The sequence below is a fragment of the Lathamus discolor genome, chromosome 1 (genome assembly GCF_037157495.1).
Source record: "Lathamus discolor isolate bLatDis1 chromosome 1, bLatDis1.hap1, whole genome shotgun sequence".
NCBI lineage: Eukaryota > Metazoa > Chordata > Aves > Psittaciformes > Psittacidae > Lathamus > Lathamus discolor.
In genome coordinates, this window is record NC_088884.1 from 11,974,741 (window position 1) to 11,999,497 (window position 24,757).

At 35.6% G+C, this 24,757-nt stretch overlaps 1 protein-coding gene across 1 annotated transcript in view; it reads left to right on the plus strand.

The window, feature by feature from the left end:
• Positions 1–24,757, plus strand: part of ADAMTS20 (ADAM metallopeptidase with thrombospondin type 1 motif 20) — a 91,324-nt gene that overhangs the window by 27,141 nt on the left and 39,426 nt on the right. The window contains exons 5-18 of the mRNA XM_065691669.1: positions 1,609–1,692; positions 2,402–2,526; positions 2,997–3,037; positions 3,341–3,446; positions 4,522–4,668; positions 5,291–5,432; positions 6,742–6,846; positions 16,327–16,472; positions 17,811–17,992; positions 18,089–18,225; positions 19,388–19,505; positions 23,332–23,427; positions 24,222–24,388; positions 24,496–24,625. Coding sequence (XP_065547741.1) covers positions 1,609–1,692; positions 2,402–2,526; positions 2,997–3,037; positions 3,341–3,446; positions 4,522–4,668; positions 5,291–5,432; positions 6,742–6,846; positions 16,327–16,472; positions 17,811–17,992; positions 18,089–18,225; positions 19,388–19,505; positions 23,332–23,427; positions 24,222–24,388; positions 24,496–24,625 — 1,726 coding nt within the window. The remainder of the gene's footprint in view (positions 1–1,608; positions 1,693–2,401; positions 2,527–2,996; positions 3,038–3,340; positions 3,447–4,521; positions 4,669–5,290; positions 5,433–6,741; positions 6,847–16,326; positions 16,473–17,810; positions 17,993–18,088; positions 18,226–19,387; positions 19,506–23,331; positions 23,428–24,221; positions 24,389–24,495; positions 24,626–24,757) is intronic.

Sequence of the window (24,757 nt, forward strand, 5' to 3'; positions counted from 1 at the left end):
GTTGGGGCTGTTCAGCCTGGAGAAGAGAAGGCTGCGTGGAGACCTCGTAACAGCCTTCCAGTACCTGAAGGGGGCCTATGGGGATGCTGGGGAGGGACTCTTCATTAGGGACTGTAGTGACAGGACAAGGGGTAACGGGTTAAAACTTAAACAGGGGAAGTTTAGATTGGATATAAAGAGGAAATTCTTTTCCTGTTAGGGTGATGAGACACTGGAATCGGTTGCCCAGGGAGGTTGTGAGTGCTCCATCCCTGGCAGTGTTCAAGGCCAGGTTGGATGAAGCCTTGTGTGGGATGGTTTAGTGTGAGGTGTCCCTGCCCATGGCAGGGGGGTTGGAACTAGATGATCTTGAGGTCCTTTCCAACCCTAACTATTCTATGATTCTATGAAAGCAGACAATAGCTGTACTGCTCTGAAATGTGCTCTCCACATGGATTCTGAAACTGCATCTCCTTCTTGCCCTTATCAAATCCTTTATTTCCAGCTCGTGTATCAATAAAAGAATGAAGGACAATGCTGCACATTATGTTCTCTATTTTAGAGAAAAGGAGGGTTTGAGTTGGGAGCCAGTACTCTGTCAGTTCCAGCTTCTAACAGAATTACTTGGTCTCAGGTATATAGGATTCATACACAGCAAGGCTGTATTTCTGTAAGAGATTTGGGCCAGTTCAAGTGTAGGCTCTTTTCAAAAGAAGTCAGTTCTTATGCACCTTTCCCTCTGTCAGCACCTGTGTCAGAGGAGCTGATGCCAGGAATGAGACCATGTTGACATTACAACATGATACAAAAAATAAAAGAAAAAAGAATTTGTTTTCTGCTGGATCAGTTCTTGATTTTCTTACTCATGTATCCTTACAGCTTTGGCACAAGCCAGAAGGGAGGAAAGCCTGGTACTTCCATGTTCGGTGGCAACTCTTGTTTAGACAGGTCTGCTTTAAGCAGAATGGTAGAAGGCATATGGATTGGTGTCTGAAATTATTGAGAATGAATAAACTTTTTTACTGCTTTTAAGAAGAATAACATTGAAAATGGGTTACTTTAGTGTATGGAATTGAATCATGACCTTTACTATCTGGCTGAAAAAATATGTAAAAAAGATGCCTTTTGGGTATGTAAATGCAAATTTTATAAATGAGGAAAGTATCATTTGTGTGTGTTGTGTATATTATCAATATCGGTTTACAACTCAGTCCAGTTTCCATTAAAAGCAAGGGCAAAACCATACTGGTTCAAAGCTGCTTTCTAAAATCCTCTGATACTTTATGTAGTGATGCTACAAATTGTCTGCATAGGTCTAAGTTGGTTTATGACAGCCGCAGTAACATTACTTTTGTTCTTTGATATTTTACCAATGAACTACAGGTTTTACAGTGTACTAGACATGGTGTCTAAATGTTTGGGAATGAATATAATTTATAGCTATGTGAATATAAAAAACTGGACAGCTACTTCTGGTTTGTCATATGCTTCGGTGGAAAGGTATGGATGGATGCATGAGGCATCTGCTGTTTAGAAGCTTGTTTTTCTTTGATAACTTGTTTGCATGACAGAAAGATATGTGGTTTATCAGATGAGTTTAATATTCTAATCTGACTTTTTTCTCTTTAGGTTGCAGCAATCTATAAAGATGCAAGTATTGGAAATCTTATAAATATAGTTATTGTAAAATTAATTGTAATTCACAATGAACAGGTAGGAAAAATAAATATAAAAAAGATTTATTTTGAATAGAATAAAGCAAAACATATGAATTTGCATTGTAATTCCAAGGTTTGAAACTTTTCAGTTTTAAATACTAAATATTTTCTCTAACTATAAATGGTTTTGGTTTTGTTTTTTTTTAAGTAGGACAGTAAATATCAAATGTGAGCTTAAGTGCAGAGACTTTATGAATGCCAGTATTTCCCTATGTCTCACATATTAGCACCTCCTGTTGACTGAATGGGCATAAACGAGATACCATATGAAAGCTGATGTCATAAAGTGTGGTTATACACATGGAAACATAACAAGGAAATTACAGCTTTAATAAAGGGGTTTCAGCCATAACAAATAATATTTTAAGATTGTAATAAGTGTTCACTTTTCAAATACATATTCTTAAATTTGTTTATCATAAATACTGCTGTTGGTTTTTTCATTGGTTTTTTATTTTTTTAGTATTTAACACATGGTGGATGCTCATAAACGTTGATTAAAATAATGAATTCTCATGACCGATGGCTCTTAGCTAAATTAAGATCTGATCCTACAAATCTGCATGAGTGAACTCTTGCATTGAGTCCTTCTGACTTCTTTTCCATGCAAAGTTACTGTTTTGGAGATTAGGGACACAAATGACAAGGTTAATAAGTGCAAGTGCATTAATATTAATAAAGTTTTTTTTGCCATCCCTTTTTAGGAAGGACCAGCTATCACTTTTAATGCAGCTACCACTCTTCATAATTTTTGCTTATGGCAGCAAGCACAAAACACTTTGGATGATGCTCACCCTTCTCATCATGACACTGCTGTTCTTATCACTAGGTACAGTATCTGGTTCTGGTGTTCATTCACTGAAATCTATTCTCTCTCTTGCTTTTTCCATCCCATACCACCCTATTGTTCAAGTTGAACAAACTCCAGCACTTCAAACTGTTTGATATTTGTCCTGAATTTTACATTGTTATTTTGGCAGATGGTCCACTGCCTAAGGTCGTTTCAAGTCTATTGGCATCTGCACATTTTTCAGCAACATTTCATGCTTGATCTGCCTTCTGCATTTTAGAGAAATAACATAGTATTTTAATTTTTATTATTTGCAAGCTAAATAGAAATCAATACAGTGAGCTTAGTCTGGTGAATTTAAATTACTTCTTTCAAAAGAACACAAATTGTTTGAATGGACTGTAAAAGAGATTTGCAATTGCTGTAATTAATATAGCAACAGTGAAATACTTTAAAAATGTTCTTTTATTTGCTATAATAGTTTAAACTTTTATTTTTTTTTCTTCAAGGGAGGATATCTGCAGAGCAAGAGAGAAGTGTGATACTCTTGGTGAGTTGTTCTTTTTTAATCAGTATGGTTTTATAACAGAAAATATATGAGAATTTCACTGTAGGGAGAAAAATCATTTAGGAATAAATCAGAAAATAGATGCAAAATTTAAGTGACACAGACAAAAAAATAGACTTCTCAGTGCTCTTCTGCCCTGGCGCATACTTTGGTGCCAGGTGGTTTGTTTTGCGTAAATTTGCTGCATAGTTGATGTGTGACTTTCAACTTGGGTACCATACATAAGGTCACTTCTAAGTGAAAAGTCATTCTGTTAAGGTTTTATATAAGGATGCAATTTTGCAGGTTTGGCAGAGCTAGGTACGATGTGTGACCCACTACGCAGCTGTTCCATAAGCGAAGAAAATGGCTTGAGTGCTGCTTTTACTATAGCACATGAACTTGGACATGTGTAAGTACCTGTTTTCCAGTAAGTAGTTTTATTTTACTCCCTTTTGAATGACCAATTTCTAGTGATGAGCTCTATGTTTTTAATAGGGTGCAGTCTGGTAAGTCCTTTTAGAAGAGTTGCTACTTTTGCCTCTTGTAGTGAGCCAACTCTCCCTCACCTAGCTGTAGAGAAATAGTGAATTTTATAACCTGGTTCATATCTTGAATTACGGGAAGTACTGGCCAGCTGTCTTCTGTCCTTCTGTCATATAAACTGGGACAGATATATTAGCTAAGCAGCATAATCCTGCTAACACCAGCTGCATTCTAGCCCTTACAGGACTTTACCATTAAGAAAAAATAATTGTTAATATAATACAGAAATATTCTTCCTTATGGTCGATCCTTTCAGAATACAAGTAAAGGAACACAAAGAGAAATACTTTACACAGAGAAGTAATAGGAGATGACAGTATTTTATTTTATGAAGCATACCTCATCAGTGATGGCAGAAGGGTGCTATATTCTAGCTCAGTGAGGCATGACACTGTAGGTAATGATGATGTTACAGAACTCAGTAGCTAACTGATTGATTTTCATGTACCTGGAGTTCTTTTAGATACCTTGCATTTGTCGTGGTACTTAAACTGAGATATAAAATAAGAAAACGTGTTAGGTGCATACATATGGTTTTGATGTGCTCTGTAGTTTGCTTTTGTTACTGAATAGAAAGAGTTATGATGTGAATATTGGGCTAGTATGTTATGGACAGTCTAGCGATGTCCTGTATAATCAGTTGAGGAGACAGGTTGTTCATTCAAAGCAGCTTACTCTGGGAACACTAATTTTTCTGATGAGCTAAAGAAATATGTAATTATAAAATTCTGTTGTGCCTGGAATTAGGAGCATTTTGGTTAAGGAGAGAATATTGTAAGGCATTTTGAAGATGCCCGTTGCCATGGTGTCAGATAGTCATACTATCTCCTGTTAAATTTTAAGGCATTCTCACACTCAAACCTCAAGCATTTTCTGCTACAACAAAGAGAGTTTCAATTAATTGTTGCTGAATTTGGGATTTTGTCTGGTTTGATTTTTAGATTTAATGTGCCTCATGATGACAGTTTTAAGTGTAAAGAAGCTGGGATTAAACATCAATACCATGTGATGGCTCCAACTTTAAATTACCATACAAGTCCATGGACCTGGTCAAAATGCAGTCAGAAATACATCACTGAATTTCTTGAGTAAGTATCAGTAATGCTATGGGTTTGGGTTTGGGTTTGTTTTTGTTGTCAGTTTGTTTTGTCTTCCAATTCTGTGTATTACTGGTTTTGTGCTGTTCTTAGGGTTAATCATTGACTTGTAGGGCCTCAGTTGTCCAGAAAAATGCATGTATTTAACACTTTGGATGATTCATGACTTTGTTAAAGTGGTACTCAACATGTAAAGCTAAGAAGATTTTTTTTTTTCTGACCTAGTGATATTAATTATTGAAAATACCTTTAGTATGATTTTAGTAAGTCAGAATAAGCGCACTTTATTTTTGGAATTTTTTATTTAAAAATAAGTGCTATGTAAAATTTAGGCAGTACCATCTCTTTTTTTCATGTAAGAATGTGAAAATGAGAAATGACAGCCAGCAGGCAAAAAACCTGAAGCTTTGTTTGGTGGATTTAATGCAAAATACAATAAAGGAAAATCAGGTGACCTAGTATATTTCATAAATTTTAATTAAAGTAATTATATAGGCAGGTAGTAATGCAAACCCATAACTTCACTGAGATATGCATTTGTAAGTGTTGATTGAGTAGGTTCCCAGTGAATTAAGAGCACTTTGTTCACATTTTATTCCTGTTCTTACAACAGTACTGGTTATGGTGAATGCCTCCTAGACAAACCTAGTGGAAGAATATATGATCTTTCCTCTCAGCTCCCTGGGTCAGTGTATGATGTCAACAAGCAGTGTGAACTTATGTTTGGTCTTGGGTCACAAGTGTGCCCGTATCTGGTGAGTGAACAACAGATCATGTTAATCTAAAAAATTACTGAATGGTGGGTTTAGAAATGAAATCTCATTCTTCATGGTTTTAGAAGAATTTTATACTGAAATATGTCAAGGTTCAGGAGCTATTTTAGTGAAGGGTGGAGAGTGCAGTGGAGAGCATCACAGCTCCATATGCTAGAAATATACAGAATTAAAAAATAGGATGCATTAATTTTGATTTGCACACCTGTGAATGTGATTATAATGCCTTTAACGGATCTAAAGCTGCATAAATTAAGGCTTTCTGCAACTACTGAAGAGGAGTGATTTCAATGCTTTCTACAGATGTTTTCAGATTATAGCTATCTATCTTACTCTTTATCTGCTTCATCTAGTGCTTTTTAAAAAAATATAGCTTGAAAGTTAATATATTAATTCAGATATTTGTTCTAAATATTTGGTCCAAAGAGTAGATTCCCTCTACTTTGCTGAAAAGTCAAAAATATTTTCATGCCTGTTAGAGTGTACATTTTGTGTACTGAACCAAGAATTTATTTACAGCAAAATTGGGATCTGGAAAAGAAAACTTGAGTAGATGAATATTGAAAATTAAGTTGTATTTTGAAAACCTAATGTGGCCACTACAATATGAATTAGACACAAATATAACATTATGGCTTCATTCATTACTGTCAAGATGTCATGTAGAGTTAGATTTTGGACCAAGTTTCAAATACCTTTACTAGTATTTCATGGCTGGTTAGAGCTATTTAAAAGAGGGAATTCAAGATTGGATTCAGATTGAATGAAATTTTTGTGAAGTAAAATATTTAGAAGGAGTCCAGCCTCACGGGAATATTATAGAAAAGTAAAGGAGGATTGAAAGACCTGAAGAAGGGGTAACTGAAGACTGCTTTGTAAATTTTGTAATCCATAAAGGGTACTTGTCCATTAAGAGTCTTTTAACAGTTTGAAAAGGAGGCTTTCTTAATTTTCTAGGCACCTTATTTTTAAGAGGAATTCCAGTTAGAGTTTTTTCCTAAGTATTGCATAGTATCAACTGTAACCTCTTACATACTTTTTTTATTGAATTTTCTACTGGATTAGAAAATGAAGTTATCTATTACTTCTAATGGGATCAGTTTCAAATTTTCCACATTCCTGCCTGGCCTTAAGCAAAATCCATTTTATTTTGTTGGGGTTTTATTTGTGAAAAACTGTACTACTAATAGCAAACACGAAGCCACATAGTATAAGAAAACAATACAAATATTCAACTGATGTCTAAAAAGATGTTACAGGTACCAAAAAAGTAATCTTGTTTTCTTTTTAGAAACAATGCAAACGCTTATGGTGCACAAGCACAGAAGGGGTTCACAAGGGTTGTCGTACTCAGCACATGCCTTTGGCTGATGGAACTGTTTGTGGTGTGGGAATGGTAAGCTTTGATTTGCTTCTTGATGCTTGCATATGGTAAAATTGTTGCTGTAGATAAGAAATATCAGTGCTCACTTTGTGGCAGTAGTGTGCCTGTAGTGTGCTGATTGTGTGAATAGTACCTACATGACTTTATCTGCAGTTTCGTACGGTCCTGTAATGTTGTGATATAAATAACATAGGTTGTCTGTTCAGAATAATTATAAAAGTTTACAGATACCACGTTGGCTAAAAATAGGTGGAAGACCTCAGGGGAAAGTTGCCATCTTTTCTTCTGATTGAAAAGTTCAGATTATTCATAACAAGTTGTTTTTTTTACTTATCAGTAGTGGTGCACAGTTGAATTTCCTGGAAACAAAAAATCCCAACAGAGTGTTTCCCCCAGTTTGTTGTGTTGATGCTGTTTCGCTGAACCACAGTAAATTAAGTATGAGAACTTAGATACAGGAGTACTCTTTTCTGGAAAAAGGGAGTTAACGTGGAACTTCCTATGCTCTAGTTTACACCCATTGCCCCTTGTCCTATCACTGGATATCACTGGATATCACTGAGTTTTTGGATTAGAATCCTGTTTTCAGTAGATGTTTGTGCATTGTATCTGTTTCACACAAAATATGGAAGCATGTATCAGTACCTCTTCACCTACTTCAGTAAAAGCTGTAACCACACATAACTTGCATTCATATACTGTCTTGACTTACAACATAATTCAGGGTACATGGATCTGTTCAGTGCTAAAAAGCTCTTCTCTAATGCTTAGGACTGCCTGGCTTTATGAAGTATGGACTGAATACTTTGTCACATTTGCTCATTGCTTTATTTGGCAAAGACGGGGTGATGAGTACAGTTCACTACTTCCTTATCTGCTAGGTTGTTTTTGAATGCAGATCTTGTTCTATATCCTTAAATGATACAGCTTGTTTGGGACTGTCCATAGGGTCATTAATATCTAATTAGCAAATGTAGTCAAGTCACTTAGAGAATCCTAATAGAAATAATGGTGGAGGCTGCTTGAAGCCAGAGCTAGTGAAGATTTGAGGGTTATTGTTTTGGATTTGTATGTAGTTTGGGAAGTGAACAGAAATTAGGTGCTCAAGTTCTTTGCTGACCTAGTTTTGGCTTTTCAATGTCTCAGTTCACCAAAAGCAAACAGAAGTATTTTCTTACCTGTCAGGGGATTATGAGAATAAACACTTCAGAGTTTGGTTTTTTTTTACGTACTCAGATATGACAGCTATTATCTTAAGTATGGCTGATTTATTACATTGAGCTATTTTTAATAGTAGTGTATTTTGGCAGTGTCACAGCCTGTAGAAGCAATGTTAACTCCTTTTGAGAGTTTTATAGGTTCAAAGATGATTAAAAAACATCTAGTCTAATTTCTATGTATAAAAGGCTGCTACATTTCACTTAGTCATTACTGCATTTCCCCCAGTAGCTTTTAATCTTTACAGATTTTTTTCCCCTTATTTAGTAAGACAGTAGAAGTGAGAAATTTGAAAATACTGTCTTAATGGATTACAATTTAGTGGGTAAACTGTCTCAAATGGTTTCTTTCTCTCAGGCAAGATTAGGAGAAGTTATTTGAAGGTTTCAGTGGAAGATTTGTTTGATTAATCCTGTGCATGCAGCTGGTGTTTCAATGTTTAACCCATTTTTCAGTCAGTCACTGATCAGAAAGGAAGTTTGTCTTTATATAAACTTCATGTGTAATCTTTAGTTCAATTGACTCTAATTTGCCAACATCAGAGGACTTCTTTTATATAAGAATACAAAAACCTATTTTATGCAATTACTGCAGTGAAACCAGTTTTCTCTGGGAAGTGAAGAGCTAATTACAGTCATTACCCCTGAAAGATGTAAGAAAGAACAGCAATTAATCTGACAAATTGTCATCTGTTCCTGTCTAAGAGACAGCTCCTTTCAAGCTCAGTCAGCAAGTTTCTGTTGATGTTAGTGGGAATGAGACATGGAGACTAGTAAATGTAATTAATATTTACCAGCAAGCTAAGTAAATTTGTATTTGGCATTTGCAGCAGTTTTGCTGTGATGTATACAGAAAAGATCCGTTTAATGCATTTGTAATTTTAGTATCAACTTTTTAAGTTTAGATTTGACATGTGATTTTTTTTTTTTTCACTTCTTCAGTTATTCTTCAGGTTGTGTCTAATTAGTGGATCTTGCTCCATGGAGTGCTCTAATAGGCCTTGTGTATTTCCTTCCCTAAAAATACAAGAAGATAAAATCTAATAATAATAGATGATAATAATATCAGATAATAATATCAATGCATGTATTTTGAAATAGAATTGTGTATTGTATATGTTATGGTGCCTGTAGAACTCAGTGACTTCTTTATGTATATAATCTTAGCAGTAGGTAGGGGTAGCATTTTCTTAAAATGTTAAAAGGAAACAGCAGCTGAACATTTCAGTGTCTTGTAGACAATAAAGAAATTACTTTCTTGGGAATTTGAACATTTCACTTTTACTTCAATTTGCTGTCTAGTCAAATTTCTTTGAGCTGATCGAACTGTACTTTGTTCATCTTGGAGTTATCTGCAAAAATGAATTATATTTGCTTGCTTGGCTTCTGCTGAAGAACCTGAAAAGTTCTCTTCATCTCCTCTTTTTACAAATTCTGAGTGCTTAGGACTGACAGTAGCCTATAAGGAGCAGTTCTGCTGCTTCTGAGAACAGTTTGTCACTCCATTGATACTCACTTTGTGTCTCATTGCTTCCGATGGTTTTTGTTTGCCTATTTGGCAGCTCTTCTAACATCATGCAGACCTTCCCTGAAGCAGAGGATGCAGCTTTTAAATTCTTTGGCCTAATTGGTACTTCAGAGACAAAATGATAGTGAATATATCTACATATATCTAGGCATGTTATATGTAAACATTTACTAGTTTTGCAGTGGTGAATTTCTACACAGCATAGGACTACATTAGTCACTGCTTGAAAGTGTTTCTAATGTTCTTTGTGAGAGATATTATTAAATACAAAGGTATGCATTCCTGAGTTGTCTTCCTAAATGCAAGTATTTAACATAACTACAATATACATTTTTATTAAAATGTTATTTTTATTGTTTAATGAGGAACAATGGCATGAAAAATAGTAAATTACTAGTGCTTTTTTTCTGCCTTATCTCTGTAATCAAAGCTACCGTGAGAGTATCTTCAGAATTAAGAACTGTATGATTAGTCAAAAGTAGCCTGCTCACTGGGTGCCGCAATGAATTTTGTATACATGGTTGTAATTTTAGTTGTGATGGTATAAACTATATATACAAATTTAAAACACAATATATCATGGGAATAACAGTATTTATATACTGTGTTGAGGACCAAGATACCAGAGGAGGCCCCTATATATTACAAGATATACAAGAGAGTTATTTTCCATTAGGACGGCAGCTGGACTGCTTTAATTAGCCTGGCTTCCTGATCTTAACTATTGTAATTCTAGTTAGCATCACGTTCCAGGTAGGAGTTAATTTAATGGATGTTTAGGAAATGTGAACAACTTGGAGCAGATCTTTTTGCTTCACTTCCTCTTAGATCTTCCTATTGCATCCGAGTCAGAAATTTCTTTGTACTTGGACATTTCTATGGACCAGCAGGCTCTTGGTATCATCTGCTTGGATTATGCTTTCAGCTGATTTCTTTACTGCCTTTTTTTTTTTATTTTTGGGGAGACTATTCTTGTCAAGGTTTCTGTAGTGAGGAATTTACTTGTGCTTATACACTGGGATAGTACGACAGATTTCTCCTTACCTTGAGCGTAGGAATCTTGGGAAGTTTTGGTGGTGTTTTTTTCCTTTCTTTCTGAAATTCGCAAGTATTGAGTTTGGAGAGTGATTCAGGTTTTGGCATGTTGGCATGTGTGTTCAGATTTTAGAATACCCCCACCTCCTACCTTCCTTCCCCAAAGCCCCAAACAAAACAAACGGCAACAAAATACTATTAATGAGTAGAGTTAAAAGGAGTAGTAAGTTGTGGTATTATGGAAAAGAAAGACTTACACTATTACGTGTAAGCAAATTGGTTACAAGCCAACTGATAGACAAACTCTCCTTACATATATCTGTCTCCAGCTTACACCTGGCTCAGAATCTTGGCTTCTGTAAAATGAAGTGATGCAGTTTTTAGCACTGTAGTTTATGTGATATTCCAGTAATGGTTAACTTATCTGTTGTAGTTGGTGATGCACAACTGAACCAAACAAGACCAAAACCTCCAAAGAAGAATAGTTGGTGAAACGATCTATCTTCTAGGAGTGGCATTCTCGAAACAAGTCTTTTTTTTTTTTTGCTATAAAAATAACAAAATACCCAATAAGATGTCTTTTTTTTTTTTTTTTAATTATTTTTTGATACACTTTAAAGAAATGCACTGGGATCCTGCCTGGATTCCTGAGCACTACACAAATAGGCTCATACTCAGTTAATTCCTTGGACGTTGGAAAGAACAGGTAGGAAGTATCTATGTGATTCTGACCCAGACCTTTCCATGTCCTGGAACCGTTCTTCACAGTGTCATTTTGCTACTTAAACACTGGACATACAAATGGCAGAAAAAGCTGCTTAACAGCAAGAAAAAATCCACCTTACAAATCACAGTTTGCTTGGAAAGTTTGTGCCTTTAGAGAAATGTTTCTTACTTCTATTCACTTTCTAGATATATTGTATATTGAGCCTAGTGTCTCTAAAAATATCTAGAATAGCTACTGAGTGAATTAAGATTTCATCCTAGTCCCTTTATAGCCACATAAAGAGAGGGATACAGGGACAACTGAGAATGGGGATGCAGACCAACAAAAAATTGCTTTGATCAGTAAAAGTACAAGTCTGATCCTGAAGTAAGTGCTGTACTTCAGTTGGTAGGGTATTACCCATGTATTGATTTCTTTTAAAATCATCGCATTACTTAACTACCTTATAAATGTAATACATGAAATAGTTAATCTAAAAGCATAATTAATTATAGGTATATATATGTAAAGTAAGTATGATAAATTTGGATGGATTTTAGCAGAGTTGGGTGATAGAGGGATATGCTCACCATCTGGGAAGCAGCAGCAGATCTTTTCAACTGCAAAAGCAGAGTAGAGTGTATTTAAGGGCTCAAACCAAGAATTTTGCTATAAACAGGGATTTTTTTGTGAAATACTTTCCTGATGAGATGTGATTTCAGAAAGATTTAAAGTTTTCTGTGGGAATATTTCAAGGGAGAAATAAAATGTATAGATTTTTTTTTTTTCACAAAAAAAATTTAAAACATTGAAAAATTTATTAAAGTATTGTGCGTTTTGTAGGTAATATCATCTGAGTACTAACTGTAGAGCTGTCTGAGAATCTGTGCTACAGGGACCTGAGCTACCATAGTTGCAACTTAGACATTTCTGTAAGCTCCATTTCTTATGTCTTGTATAGTCATTTTACTAGCCAGTCTATTTTTGCTGTTGTTATGTGCTCAATGCCCCGCTTCTTGTCTAGGTTCTTTGAGCAATGTGCTTTCTTGATGATGTGTATTAAAGGAAAAAGATGGAGAGCATAGGTCAAATATGCAGCTAAATGTTTCCTTACATCCACTTGCAGCAGACAAGGCAGAGTGAGGTCTGTAGCAGTACATTCATTCAAACGAATGAATGGGAACATCAATAGGCATAAATACAGCCAGAAAAAACAGCTTTGAGATTTATGACGTTGGCATTCATCTGAGTGGGTGTTATCATCTTTTCTCCCTACTCATATGGTTATGTGCTGAATCTGTGTAACTTCTGATTGATGCTTCTTTCCCAGCTCTACATGATTGGAATCTACTTTGAGACAGTTCATGCGCAGACATCAGCTACAGGCCGGATGCTGTATAGTGAACTGATCTTGTCCTGCAGCACTGTGTTTAGTTTTCACCTGTTTTGTGGGACCAGCTGTGCCCATTTTCCTTTCCCATGTTCGGTCCACTACAACTATCTCTTCCTGTGCTATTCACCGGCTCATAGTCATTCTCAGAACCCTGTCAGGATATCAGGGGTGAAGAAATTGTATTTTGTAGGGCAAAAAGAAATCGGAACAATAGAATAGGATATTTGGAAGGGAAAATACAGACCATTGTGTCCACTTCTGCAATGCTTTGTCATTTTCACTTTCTCCTCATGCTTGTCTTCAGCGTTCAGTCATCTTTCCTTTTAGATGCGTCAGCAGCTACCAGTAACACCTGAGGGAACATGCTGATGTCTGGAAATAGATCAATAGTTTTTTTAAGCCACCTTTCCTGCAATGCTACATGGGGCTCCAATGCATGAAATTGTGTTCTCATACACTGAGCATCAATGTTGCAGTCTTTGCCCTGTCTTCAAAAAGCATGTGTATCTCTGGGAGTAGTCTGGAAAATACAGGCAGTAAGAGTGAACTTGGGGTCCTTTTCCCTCGTATCCATCTGTCATTCTCCTTGATTCATAGAATTGTAGAATCATAGCCTGGCAATTAACACATTAATAATTTCTTTCAAAATTACTTTTCTGGGAATTTAGCAAGTTTAATTAGCTATAAGGTAAGTTGGAAGTGCCTGAAATGAGTTTATCACATTATAGTTCAGTCCATAGGTAAGAGTCAAACTGCTTATTATAGGCAGGTGACTCTTCAGTATAAATCTGGGTACCTGTAGATTCATTGATCCCTAATTTGAATCATTAACCCTCCTTCTCATCTCTGAAAGATATAATTACATGTGGATTTGGGTCAGAAGTTTTGTGGGTTTGATAGAAAACCAACTGTTGACCGTGACTAGAACAGAATTGCCACTTGCTGCAATCACTATGTTTGGATTTACAAGTAATACCTGGTTTACATAATGCATACATTATATATGCCGTACCAAATGTAGGAAAAAAATTATTAGCAATAATGTTTAATTTTATAAAAGTTCTGTAAATCATAGTATTCTCGGTGAAGCAATGATTCAAGCAAGCATAGAGGAACATCTGGAATATGTCTGGGGCTGGAGTTTTCTACTGTGACTTCATCATGTTGCTTCTGTAGGAATGCAGCACAATAATAGCTTAGACAAGTTTGTTTAATAAGCTATAAAATCCCAGATGTGAACATGTGCTTTGCATTTTTATGGGTCAGAATAATGCTGTTGTGGGTATAAAATTTCATTTTACAACTCTGTCTTTTCCTGAAATCTCCCTTCAAGTTACTGTAAATGTTTCTGTGGATGGAAGAAGAACCTAAACGCTTGGTCACTGTCCCATATGCTTTTAGATGCTTTTTTTGGATGCAGTTTTGTCAAGGGGAACTTAGACTCTTTAGCCTATAGTAATAAAAAAAATACTTCCCAAGATGCTAATCACAGTTCTTGGAAGGGCACATCCTTGATGTTTCTTTATACTTATCTTATGGGTGCACTATGTAAAAGTCTATGTCTATTGCTATGTACTAGATGATAGGTAATAGAAGGCTTGGGTACAAAGGTACTCTAAAGGCATCTTGAAAAAAGTAATAAATACTAACAGTAAGCACTGCAGTGAGAAATCATATGCAGATATGTAGTGAAGTAATGATGTCTCTGGTGTTAAAGCATTAGTCTTAGAATCAAGTGATGATCTGGCTAATTTGTTGGATCATTTAAATAGTGTATGACAGGATGATCTAGCTTTCATTTTGTGTTTACTTTGAGCTTGAAAATCACCTTGAATGGTCATATTCTTAGAGGGAGATATTCAGGGTTTAAAAGGTATGGCCCATGTATGGAAGTTGGTGTGGTGAAGAATTATACATGCAGTCAATTTTATCTCCACATTGGATTAGGAACTTGGGCAGAACTCAGAAAAGAAAAATCTGATTCTGTGACAAAGTCTTATTTTGAGAGCAAAATGAGTGTTAATACATGAGTGTAAGTATCAATATAATAAAAGCATATGCAAATTAGTAAAATGTTGCATCTAGGAATTATTTTATGTAGCGATAAAAGTCACTGGACATTTGAGTTTCGTGGATTCAGGTATATTCAGAAAGACTGCACGTGTAATTTCTGTGTTTTCAGCGAAATCTATGTTAATTGATAGTTCCTACAATAAATTTATAACATTATAATAGCCATTGAGAAAATTCCATGTAATATTTAAATTAGTTTTATAAAAGGGTGGAATCTTTGAGTTAATTTATTTTCTGTGTGTCAGAGGTTCTTAAATAGATTTATGTGCCAGAGACTTTGGTTACCAAAATCCTTCTAGACTTTAAGCTAATTCAAAGCTGTTTTGTGTCACAGAGGCAAAGCCTAAGCTTCAGAAATAACAAGCAGTTGAGTTGAAGTAATCTGTTCTGATGATTCTAGTGAGTGATCCATCTATGTACTGCAGGGAAAGATGGAATAAGCCACTCCCTGTCAATACAATTAGGAGAATCTGTCCTGACAACAAACCTAATGATCAGTCTAATCCCGAGTCTGCAAACAGTCATCTAAAATAAAGAATTCTCTCTATTGTGTGTGAGCACTGACCCCATGTAGTCAATTCTGCCCAATGTCTTGTCTCCAGATGCGGGCAGTCTTTGATGCTTCAGAGGGTGTATGGAGTCAAGGACAAAGTTGAGGACACATTATCCACACAGAATTCAGCAGGAGATACAGTGCTGACATTTTAGTATCTTGTAAATATCCTGGTTTAGTATGTAAACTATTCCACTATGCTGTGATCAAATATACCACTTGGGATTTTCTAAAGCATACAAGCGAATTAGAATTCCAGATGCTGTAAGTCATCAATAGGATTAGTGCTGGTAATTCCTGCAGGTTCTTTGAATGAAGTCACACATGCACCAATCATAAGATTCTCATTTAGACTTCTTAGTCATGTACTTTTTTGAGTAATCGCTGAAGTGGATAAATATTTGCAGAATCAGGGACTTCGATAACAAATACTGAGAAGCAAGGGACTGATCACTTGATTCTTCTTAATAAAAAGCTAATAATTACACTTTCAATAAATAATAACAGTTTACAGATATGGGGTGGTGAAGAACTGACTTGACCACAACAGAATAGTATTACAGTGTTCATTGTCTGAATAGTGTAAGTCCCAGCAGATGAAATAAAACTCCACCTTTAGGTGAATTTTTAGGTAGTTTTTCATCAGGACTAAAATCTGAAGTAACAGAGTAGACATTGCAGTTTAGTATCTTGCTCTAAGAATTACAAAAACATCAGGAATTCAAGGATTTTGAGCTTCTTATATAGGCATTTGAATAAAGTGACAAGCCCTAAAATGTATTCAGCATCCAGTAGGTTTCATAAGGAGCAAAGAACTCTAGATAGCATTTTGGAAAATGTGATTACTGGTTGAGATATCTTAAAGGAATTTGAACATGTCTAAACTGAGATTAAGAGCAGTGAGCTCTTAAATTTTATTCTTTCTGTGCTTAAAATATACAGTAAACTTTTGCTTGACTCACAAATTGTATTCTGTCGACTGTGCAGCACTGCCGCCATGGAATTTGTGTGAGCAGAGAAATGGAGATGCGTCCTGTAGATGGAGAGTGGGGACCATGGGGACCTTATAGCTCGTGTTCAAGAACTTGTGGAGGTGGAATCAAGAGCAGCATCAGACTGTGTAATAGGCCAGAGTATGTTTTTTTTTTGTTCTTATACATTACTGCATAATGAATATATTCCGACCTAATGGATTGGTTCAAAACAAAATGAAGGTATTGTGGGTTGTGCAAATTAGGTCAAAGCACCAATAAAAAATGCTTGTTTCAGCCATGTTTGAAAAGAGAGATGAGTCAACAGACTCTAATATGCAGAGAACTTTTAGATTACTCTTGTCTCTCAGCTATATCATTCATATTTATAGGTATTTCTACAGTCTTACTTTGGCAGGGTCTTTTTTTCTAGCCTTACTTTAAATGCCGAGAGTTTCTTTAAACACTGAGGTGCTTTCTTTGGAGTTAAAGCTTCAAGAAGAAATAGATACATTGCTTAGTAAAAATTTTAGCAAAACACTTGATTTGCTTTGATTTAAGGCTTTTTCACCTTTATAATGAGAAGCTTCCATCGACTGCGTAATTCATTGTGGGTTTCATTCTTTGTAATAAAAGTCAATGAGAACTTCTCCAGAAAAAGAACCATAGCTACAGCCTGGGTAGTTTCTGGGGTTTTCTAGGAAGTTATGTCATCTTGGTATTATCAGTGGGATAAATGAACCTCAGTCAAACTACCCCAGGTTATTTTATTTTCTCTGATGAATAACAGGTGGTAGGCTAGATTCCCATTAGATATGCCTCTGTCAGTCTGTAGCAACTGATAGTATCAATGTGCCTTTTTTTTTGGGTTGGTTTTTGTTTGTTGTTTTTTCCTCCCCAGGAACCTAAGTAATACTGAATTAATGTGTAGCAGGATTTATAAGAGTTAGGAAATGGGTTTTAGACTTTACAGTATATAGGAGGCTGTTTTCCACAATTTTCCCTTTTTAGCTCTTTTGATCCTCAAACTGAAACTGATATTAGGACTACAGAAAAGAGTGTGTCAGCTCCTAACTCTGTCTTCTTTCTCTGTCACTCTGTGAAATAATATTTTCAAGTTACTGAAGGAGGTGCTGCTTCTGTAGAAATAGGGCTGTACTCTCGGCTGAATTGGTAAAAGTGTTAATAATGCTTTTTTTTCCTAGGCAAAATAATTATGACTGTAGGAGAAATACTAATGTAATAGACGTTAATAAACATCTTATTTAACACCTACCTCAGCAGTAGTATTTTGCATGGACTTTCTATTTCCTTCTCTTGGTTATAAATGTATACACAGTGTCTGCAATAGAAGATGAGAGTGTCTGTGGGCAAAGTCAGTAACAGATGGCAAAATGCTGGGTGAGATATTCCCCTTCAGGTCAGTGGCTCAAGCTTCTTTCCATGAAAAGCTGCAGTTTTAGAAAGTGAGTGTGTTTTACATTTACCTGTTTTTGTTAGACCAAGAAGTGGAGGAAAGTACTGTGTTGGCCGCAGGATGAAGTTTCGATCGTGTAATACTGATTCATGTCCAAAAGGCAAAAAAGACTTCCGGGAGCAACAGTGCTCTGAATTTGATGGCAAACACTTTAATATCAACGGCCTTACATCTGCTGTTCGCTGGCTTCCAAAGTACAGTGGTAGTAAGTGATTGTAATTTTTTTCAATAAATGAAATATAAATGTTACTTTAATTAAAATTTTTAAATAGACAAGAAACCTGTTGGATTTTCTTTCCAGTTTCAATGAAAGATCGCTGTAAACTTTTTTGCCGAGTTTCTGGAACAACTTCCTACTATCAGCTGAAGGACAGAGTTGCTGATGGTACTCCCTGTGGAGCAGAAACCAATGACCTTTGTGTTCAAGGCTTATGCAGGGTATTTAAATCTAAACTTATTAATTTTTAAAATCAATTTTAGCAGGTGGTAAATTAGATATTGAGTATTAATCCAAATAACCATTACTGAAAACATGTAAGGCAAGGTGTTTTGAATTTACTTGAGATGATTTTAATCCCTACCAAATTAAAGACCCGGAAATGGAGGCAATTAAGTGAAGAACAAACAGTTGAATCTGAAAATCCACAGTCTTTCCTCATTAAGCCTCATATGCGAGAGAGTTAATATTGTACAAGTGAGCAAAGAGAAACTGATCTAATATTGGCATAAAGGGAGGAAAGAAACATGCTGCATGTTTGTTGCCATCATATTTCTGCTATCAAAGGAAAAAGTATAAAATCCAAGGTCAGATATATTATGTATTTATTATTTCATTACAAAGTCAGAAGGAACTGACCCTTGAAAGGGATCCTTTAAGCATTCTTTGCTTACTAGCAGTTACGGAAGTGCCATAGGATTTTCTTGGGAGAAGCAAGGTGCTATGTTATAACAATTCAAGACTTTTGTCAAGCTGAGGTTTTGCTGGTTGCAGTGAAACTGAGTAAATTTATGATGAGTTGAAAATGTAGCTTTCTTATAGCATTGAAGGAAGAGGAAAGAGGAAATAGCAGAGAATTTTCAGTTTATCATACTTTTAAATAAAGGGACGTTTAAGTAAAGATACATAAACAAAAATGGTACTTATACTAGTTTAACCAGTATAGTCTCAGTGTATTCCTTTGCTTCTTTTGCAGTAATGACAGACTTTAAAAGAAATGATGACCATGTGCACATATATACTGCTTTTGGGATTCCAAGACTTTTTAATCTAAATTTAACTTAAAATGTATACACTATGTTGATTTTTCTTAAATACCAAATCTTTACATATTGTTACTTATTCTTCTACAATTTTTGACATACTAAGTGTATTTGGACTTTGACTACATTTTTAGTACAACAGCACTATTGTGTTTTGCCCTTATATCACAGCACCTAAAATAATAGAAGGCTTTTCATGAATTACCAAGGAAGACCAGATATATACAGTGAATAAGAATGTTTCTGGGGAGTAGGAAGCTTACGTTTTTGTTTTCGTTGTATTAGTTAGCTGAATTACACAGGGCTATTGTAATTTTTCATTTATTCATTTGTTTTGTAGCAAGCAGGCTGTGATCACGTTTTGAATTCCAAGGCAAGGAGAGACAAATGTGGAATCTGTGGTGGTGATAATTCTTCATGTAAGACTCTTGCAGGTACTTTCAACAGTGCTCGTTATGGTATGTTTGTTTGTTTTGTTTTAATCTTAATGCACATTTCAGTATGGCTTAGAAATTATGTTTTACATTCAAGGAAGTATGCTCTTTAGGGCTGCTGTCAACAAGAAATTTCTCTGATTTTCAGTCACATACCCTCTCAAGGGTGCAGAGGCAAACACTGTGACATACTAACCTATTAAAGGTGAAAAAGCCATACTCCTTTAAGGTCGAAATGAAAGACACGAATAAAATATATCATGAGTGTAAAAGTATTTTAAAAGGAGGAATGCTTCCTACTTCACTTTCTCTCATCTGAAACGATGCAGCTGAAGGAGTTATTCCACTGTCTCCTTTTGGTTGTGTAAAGAGATAGCAAGAAGGATGTGCTGTGAGCAGCTGATGAGGTTCCTTTTTTCCTGCAGTGAAAAAGATAGCCTGTGAAATGTGAGCTTTCTTTTTCCAGAGAATATGGCCAGCAATGTTTATGTTCTTTCCTCTTCATTGGCATGCAGTGAATCAGAAACTTCTGAGTAATCCTGGTGATTCCTAGTTCTTTGATTTAGTTACTTTGAGTTACTGGTAGTTCTATCTGTAGTCCTTTTTGAGAGTTATGGAGAGACTATTTATTTTATGTGATTAGCGGTGTAGTTAAGTAGTTGTAGTAGTGTAGTAGTGTAGAACATAAGGACAGAAGTCTCTGGGTTAATAACAGATTCTTAAATGCTCCTTCATGCCACTTCATTGGTTGAAAGAGACCTCATGCCAAGTGAAAATGGTACCTGGGGAGCTGCCAAGTAGGGTCGTTATAGAACAAAGGAATTGGTGGTCAAACAAATTTATTTTTGTTACTTTCTTTTCCTGGCAGAGGGCTTGAGCCAAGCAAAAGTACCGAAAACGGTAAAGGTTGGATATAGCTACCCTTCCCATAGAAATGCATGTCACTTTTTTGTGTCTCTCCCAAGAAGCTGGGAGAAGACACAGTCAGCTATTAGAGACTGGATTTCTGAACATGCAGTCAAAACACTAAGGGAAAAGAATGTATGACTTTAATAATTCTGAGTAAAGGGCTGTCAGTGGTTTTGTTTCCCACCACTGTGAAAGACCTTTATGCTTATAGGTAGCACATGAATTTTGTCACAAATACATTTGATGATGGTGACTGTTACATAAAACTTCCATTTATACAAATATGGTTGAGAATGTCACTCTCTGCATTGTCACAGACTTACTTCCTTTCTACTGAAGCTGGAGGAGAAAGAAACTGACACATTTTGGGATGAGGAGAACCTTGCTTTATTTATTTATTTATTTATTTGTTATTTTGGTTTTAAGCGTAGTTAAATGTTTTAAATTAAGTTCAATAGGAATTATAGCATATAAAATACGATAGTGAATTATACTGCTGGACAGTATGTGTAACCTTTGGGATTATCACACTGGTGTGCAGCAATGCAAACAAGAGGCTGTAGTCAGCTGATCACTAGAACTTCAGTGTCCGTGGGAGTTCTGTGGTATCCCTAGGCTAATGACTGAAAATATTGTCTGAGGAAATGTTGTTTTCCAAAAGAGTTCTGAGTTAGGATCACAAAATAAGTATGCTAAAATCCATGCTCTTAATCTTATTCTTTTAACTTCACCTAGTCCCTTTCTGTACTGACACAAGTCGTTTTACTAAGGCAAAATTTGGAATTAAACTATAACAGCCTGTGGTACATGCTTGTAGTCATACAGTTACAATGTTGTAATTCAGTGTTTAAACACTAGTTAAACAATTATTAGAAATTCATTACAGTGAAATACTACCTTATTTAGCTCCAAGTTTAGGAAATGGTAACCTAATTATGTACACATAATTATTATTTGGCTATTATTATTGCATAAAATTAGAATATCTAAGAATTTCCTGAAAAGTGATAATTTTCAGTGCCTTTACTATACTCCTATCACTGACAATGTGTTATGCAGCTTTGTTTATAGTTTCCTCCCATATTTTGTCTTCTGTCAGTGTGTTACTACAAGGTTTTCAGTGTGCAATATGAGGGGCTTTTTTGAGTGTCTTTCGGTTTTCTTTGCAGTAAGTCAGAAGATTGACCACTGTATTTATCTAGAGCATGCAGTGTGTCAATTTGCAATTGCAGTGCTGCCCCCAGCTGGTAAATGCAATGGACCTGTGATTAGGTTAAATGTTCATTTAAATACATGGCATTGGGTTTTATGGATTAAAAGTCGCTGGGAAGTTAATGAAATGTGAAATTTGGCATAATTTAACCCCAGATGGCAACTAAGCACCACACAGCGGCTCACTTACACCACACACATCCCCGCCCCCAGCAGGACTGGGGAGAGAATTGGAAGAGTAGAAGTGAAAAAACTCATGCGTTGGGATAAAGACAATTTAATAGATAAAGCAAAAGCCCCACATGCAAGCAAAGCAAACCAAGGAATTCATTCACCACTTCCCATGGTGTTCAACCATCTCCAGGACAGCAAGGTTCTATCATGTCTAGTGGTTACTTGGAAAGACAAATGTCATTGCTACAAATATCCCTTCCATCTTCTTCCAGCTTTATGTGCTGAGCACAGCACTATATGATACGGAACATCCATTTGGTAAGTTGGGGTCAGCTGCCCCAGCTGTTTCCCTTGCCAACTCCTTGGACATGCCCAGCCTGCTCACTGGTGGGGTGGGATGAGGAGCAGAAAAGGTCTTGCGGATGTGTAAGCACTGCTCAGCAGTAGCTAAAACATCCCTGTGTTATCAACTCTGTTTCCAGCACAAATCCAAAATGTAGCCCTATACTAGCTACCATGAATAAAATTAACTCTATCCCAGCCAAATCCAGCACAATTTGAAAAGGATATTGCCACTTTAATCTTTGCTTGCAGAGGTTTGCCAAGTAACTAAAGGTAAATAATGGCAAGACTGTTAAACCCAGAAAAATAGGTGGAAAATTTAGCTAAGTTTATGTTAACACATCAGATTGCACATTTTTGTTTGTTACTTCTCTTCAATTTTTGCCACACTCATTTTTTTCTTGGCCATAAGAATCCATTTGAATTTGTGAGTAGCATCTGTGAGAAACAGCTTTTTTTTTTTTTTTAAACCTATGCTTATGTGCAGAGTAACAGTTTTAAAAAGTAGATTTTGATGATACTTATTTTGTTACATTATGACAAGGCTACCATTATAGTAGTTGGAGGTAAAGATGACTCATTTGTGGATCATTTGTATTTTGAAGGGAGAGCACTAGGGTAACATTTTAAGTATCAGAATGTGCATCAAGCATGGCTAGTTTATCTAATATATCTACCTATGTGTATGGTCTGCAATACTGCAGTATTTGAGTGTTTAGGACTGCTGAGTGCTGTGGGAAAAGCTAACTGTATCATCAGGGAGTCAGCATATGTCATATTAAGCAATTTGTTCATTTTATAGTAGAAAAGTTTTGTGGCTAAATTGTGAGGAGGTATCTTGAGTTCCACTTGTTATACTTGACTGCTTTCTGGAGTAGTGCTGCTCTCTAGAGATTTTTCTGAGTGCTTTGGACTCATGTTATTGGTGAAGAACTGGATTCACATTCCTGAGCACAGGAATGAATTTTGAAGAGTTAGGAAAATCAATGCTCAGTTAACTGATTAAAAAACAAAACAAAACAAAAAAACACCAACAAAGAAATTTCATATTAATGACGATAGTCACATTTCCTTTAATAAAAGATGCAGGCAGTCAGCAGCAGTTGTCACTGGTGTACTGTAGGGTTTTGTGAATACAACTAGTTATACGTTCATATTTACTAGTATTTGACTGTTTTCATATATAATTAATTTGTGAATAATTATATTGCAGGTTACAATGTTGTAGTAAATATTCCCAAAGGAGCGACAAACATTGATATTCAGCAGCACAGTTACTCAGGGAAACCAGAAGATGACAACTACCTAGGTAAAAAAGCCTCCTGTGTATAACATTGATGAATAGATTTTATGCTCTTGCCAGAGCTCATCTCTAGGCATGTATTATCAGAAGTCTGATAGAAGTCTTTAGAGCAAATATCTGATTACATTGTATCATCATTTGCATGCGTCTCTCTGTAGATACTAGTTTTCAGAAAAATGAGTGAGATGTTGTTAGGTATCTAATTCTTGAATGTGTGTGTTCATTTGTCAGAGAATAGGAATTATAGCACATTGCATGACTTTGTAAATTTTTTACTTTGCTGTGTCAATGTTACTTTATTCTTAAATTTCATTTTTAACTTGTTATTAATCTTTAGTGATGGAAATTGGTCATTAAATTATTGTTATAAATTAATAATTTGTTTTTACTTTAAAATTTACTTTAAAAAGTCACTACACTAAAAGTAGCTCTAGCAAATACAAGAACTTGGGCTATAGAGTAGGGCAGAAGTACAGATAATGATCGTTTCCTGCTACAGTAGGAGAACCTAACCAAATTTAAAAGTTGACTGCATGTGCAGTCAGCCTTTCAGCAGAACAAATGTTATTGGAGTTGTGTTGTTATTACAGGAAAATCCATGACAACTGCTCAGGTGAAAGTTAATGATGGTTAGGATTGAATTCATGCATTAGAAACTGTTTGATATAACTTTAAAGTATTACACGTGGACTAAAATAAAGCTAAGTGTTAATGAGAAGATTATAGTATTAAGAGTTTTCATTGTTGGAACCTTCTAATTAAATAGATGCTTTATTTCCAATATTTTGTTTTACTTTTAGCTTTATCTGATATTCATGGAAATTTTCTCTTGAATGGAAATTTTGTTGTGAGCATGTCAAAAAGAGAAATCAATATACAAGGAGCCATCTTTGAGTACAGTGGTTCAAACCATACAATAGAACGAATTAACAGCACTGACAGAGTCGAAGAAGAGCTAACCTTACAGGTGTGCATTTACTTTTTTCATGTTTAAAACTTTGCTACATGAACATTCTCTTCATAATTTTATGTTCAAATTCACTGAAAAACAGCTATCATTTTATCTCAATTAAGGTTTTGTGTGTAGGGAATTTATACAACCCTGATGTGCGTTATTCCTTCAATATCCCAATAGAAGACAGGAGCGATCTGTATACGTGGGATCCTTACGGACCCTGGCAAGACTGCAGCAGGATGTGTCAAGGTACTGTGAATTATTTTGTCACCAGAACCAAAGACCTTATGGCATTTACAAAGAGACTAGTCTTAAGTACTTGGATTTTTCATCCATACTTGTAAGGAAGGAGCTCGATGCTGTCAGTAAACTTTAGGTGTG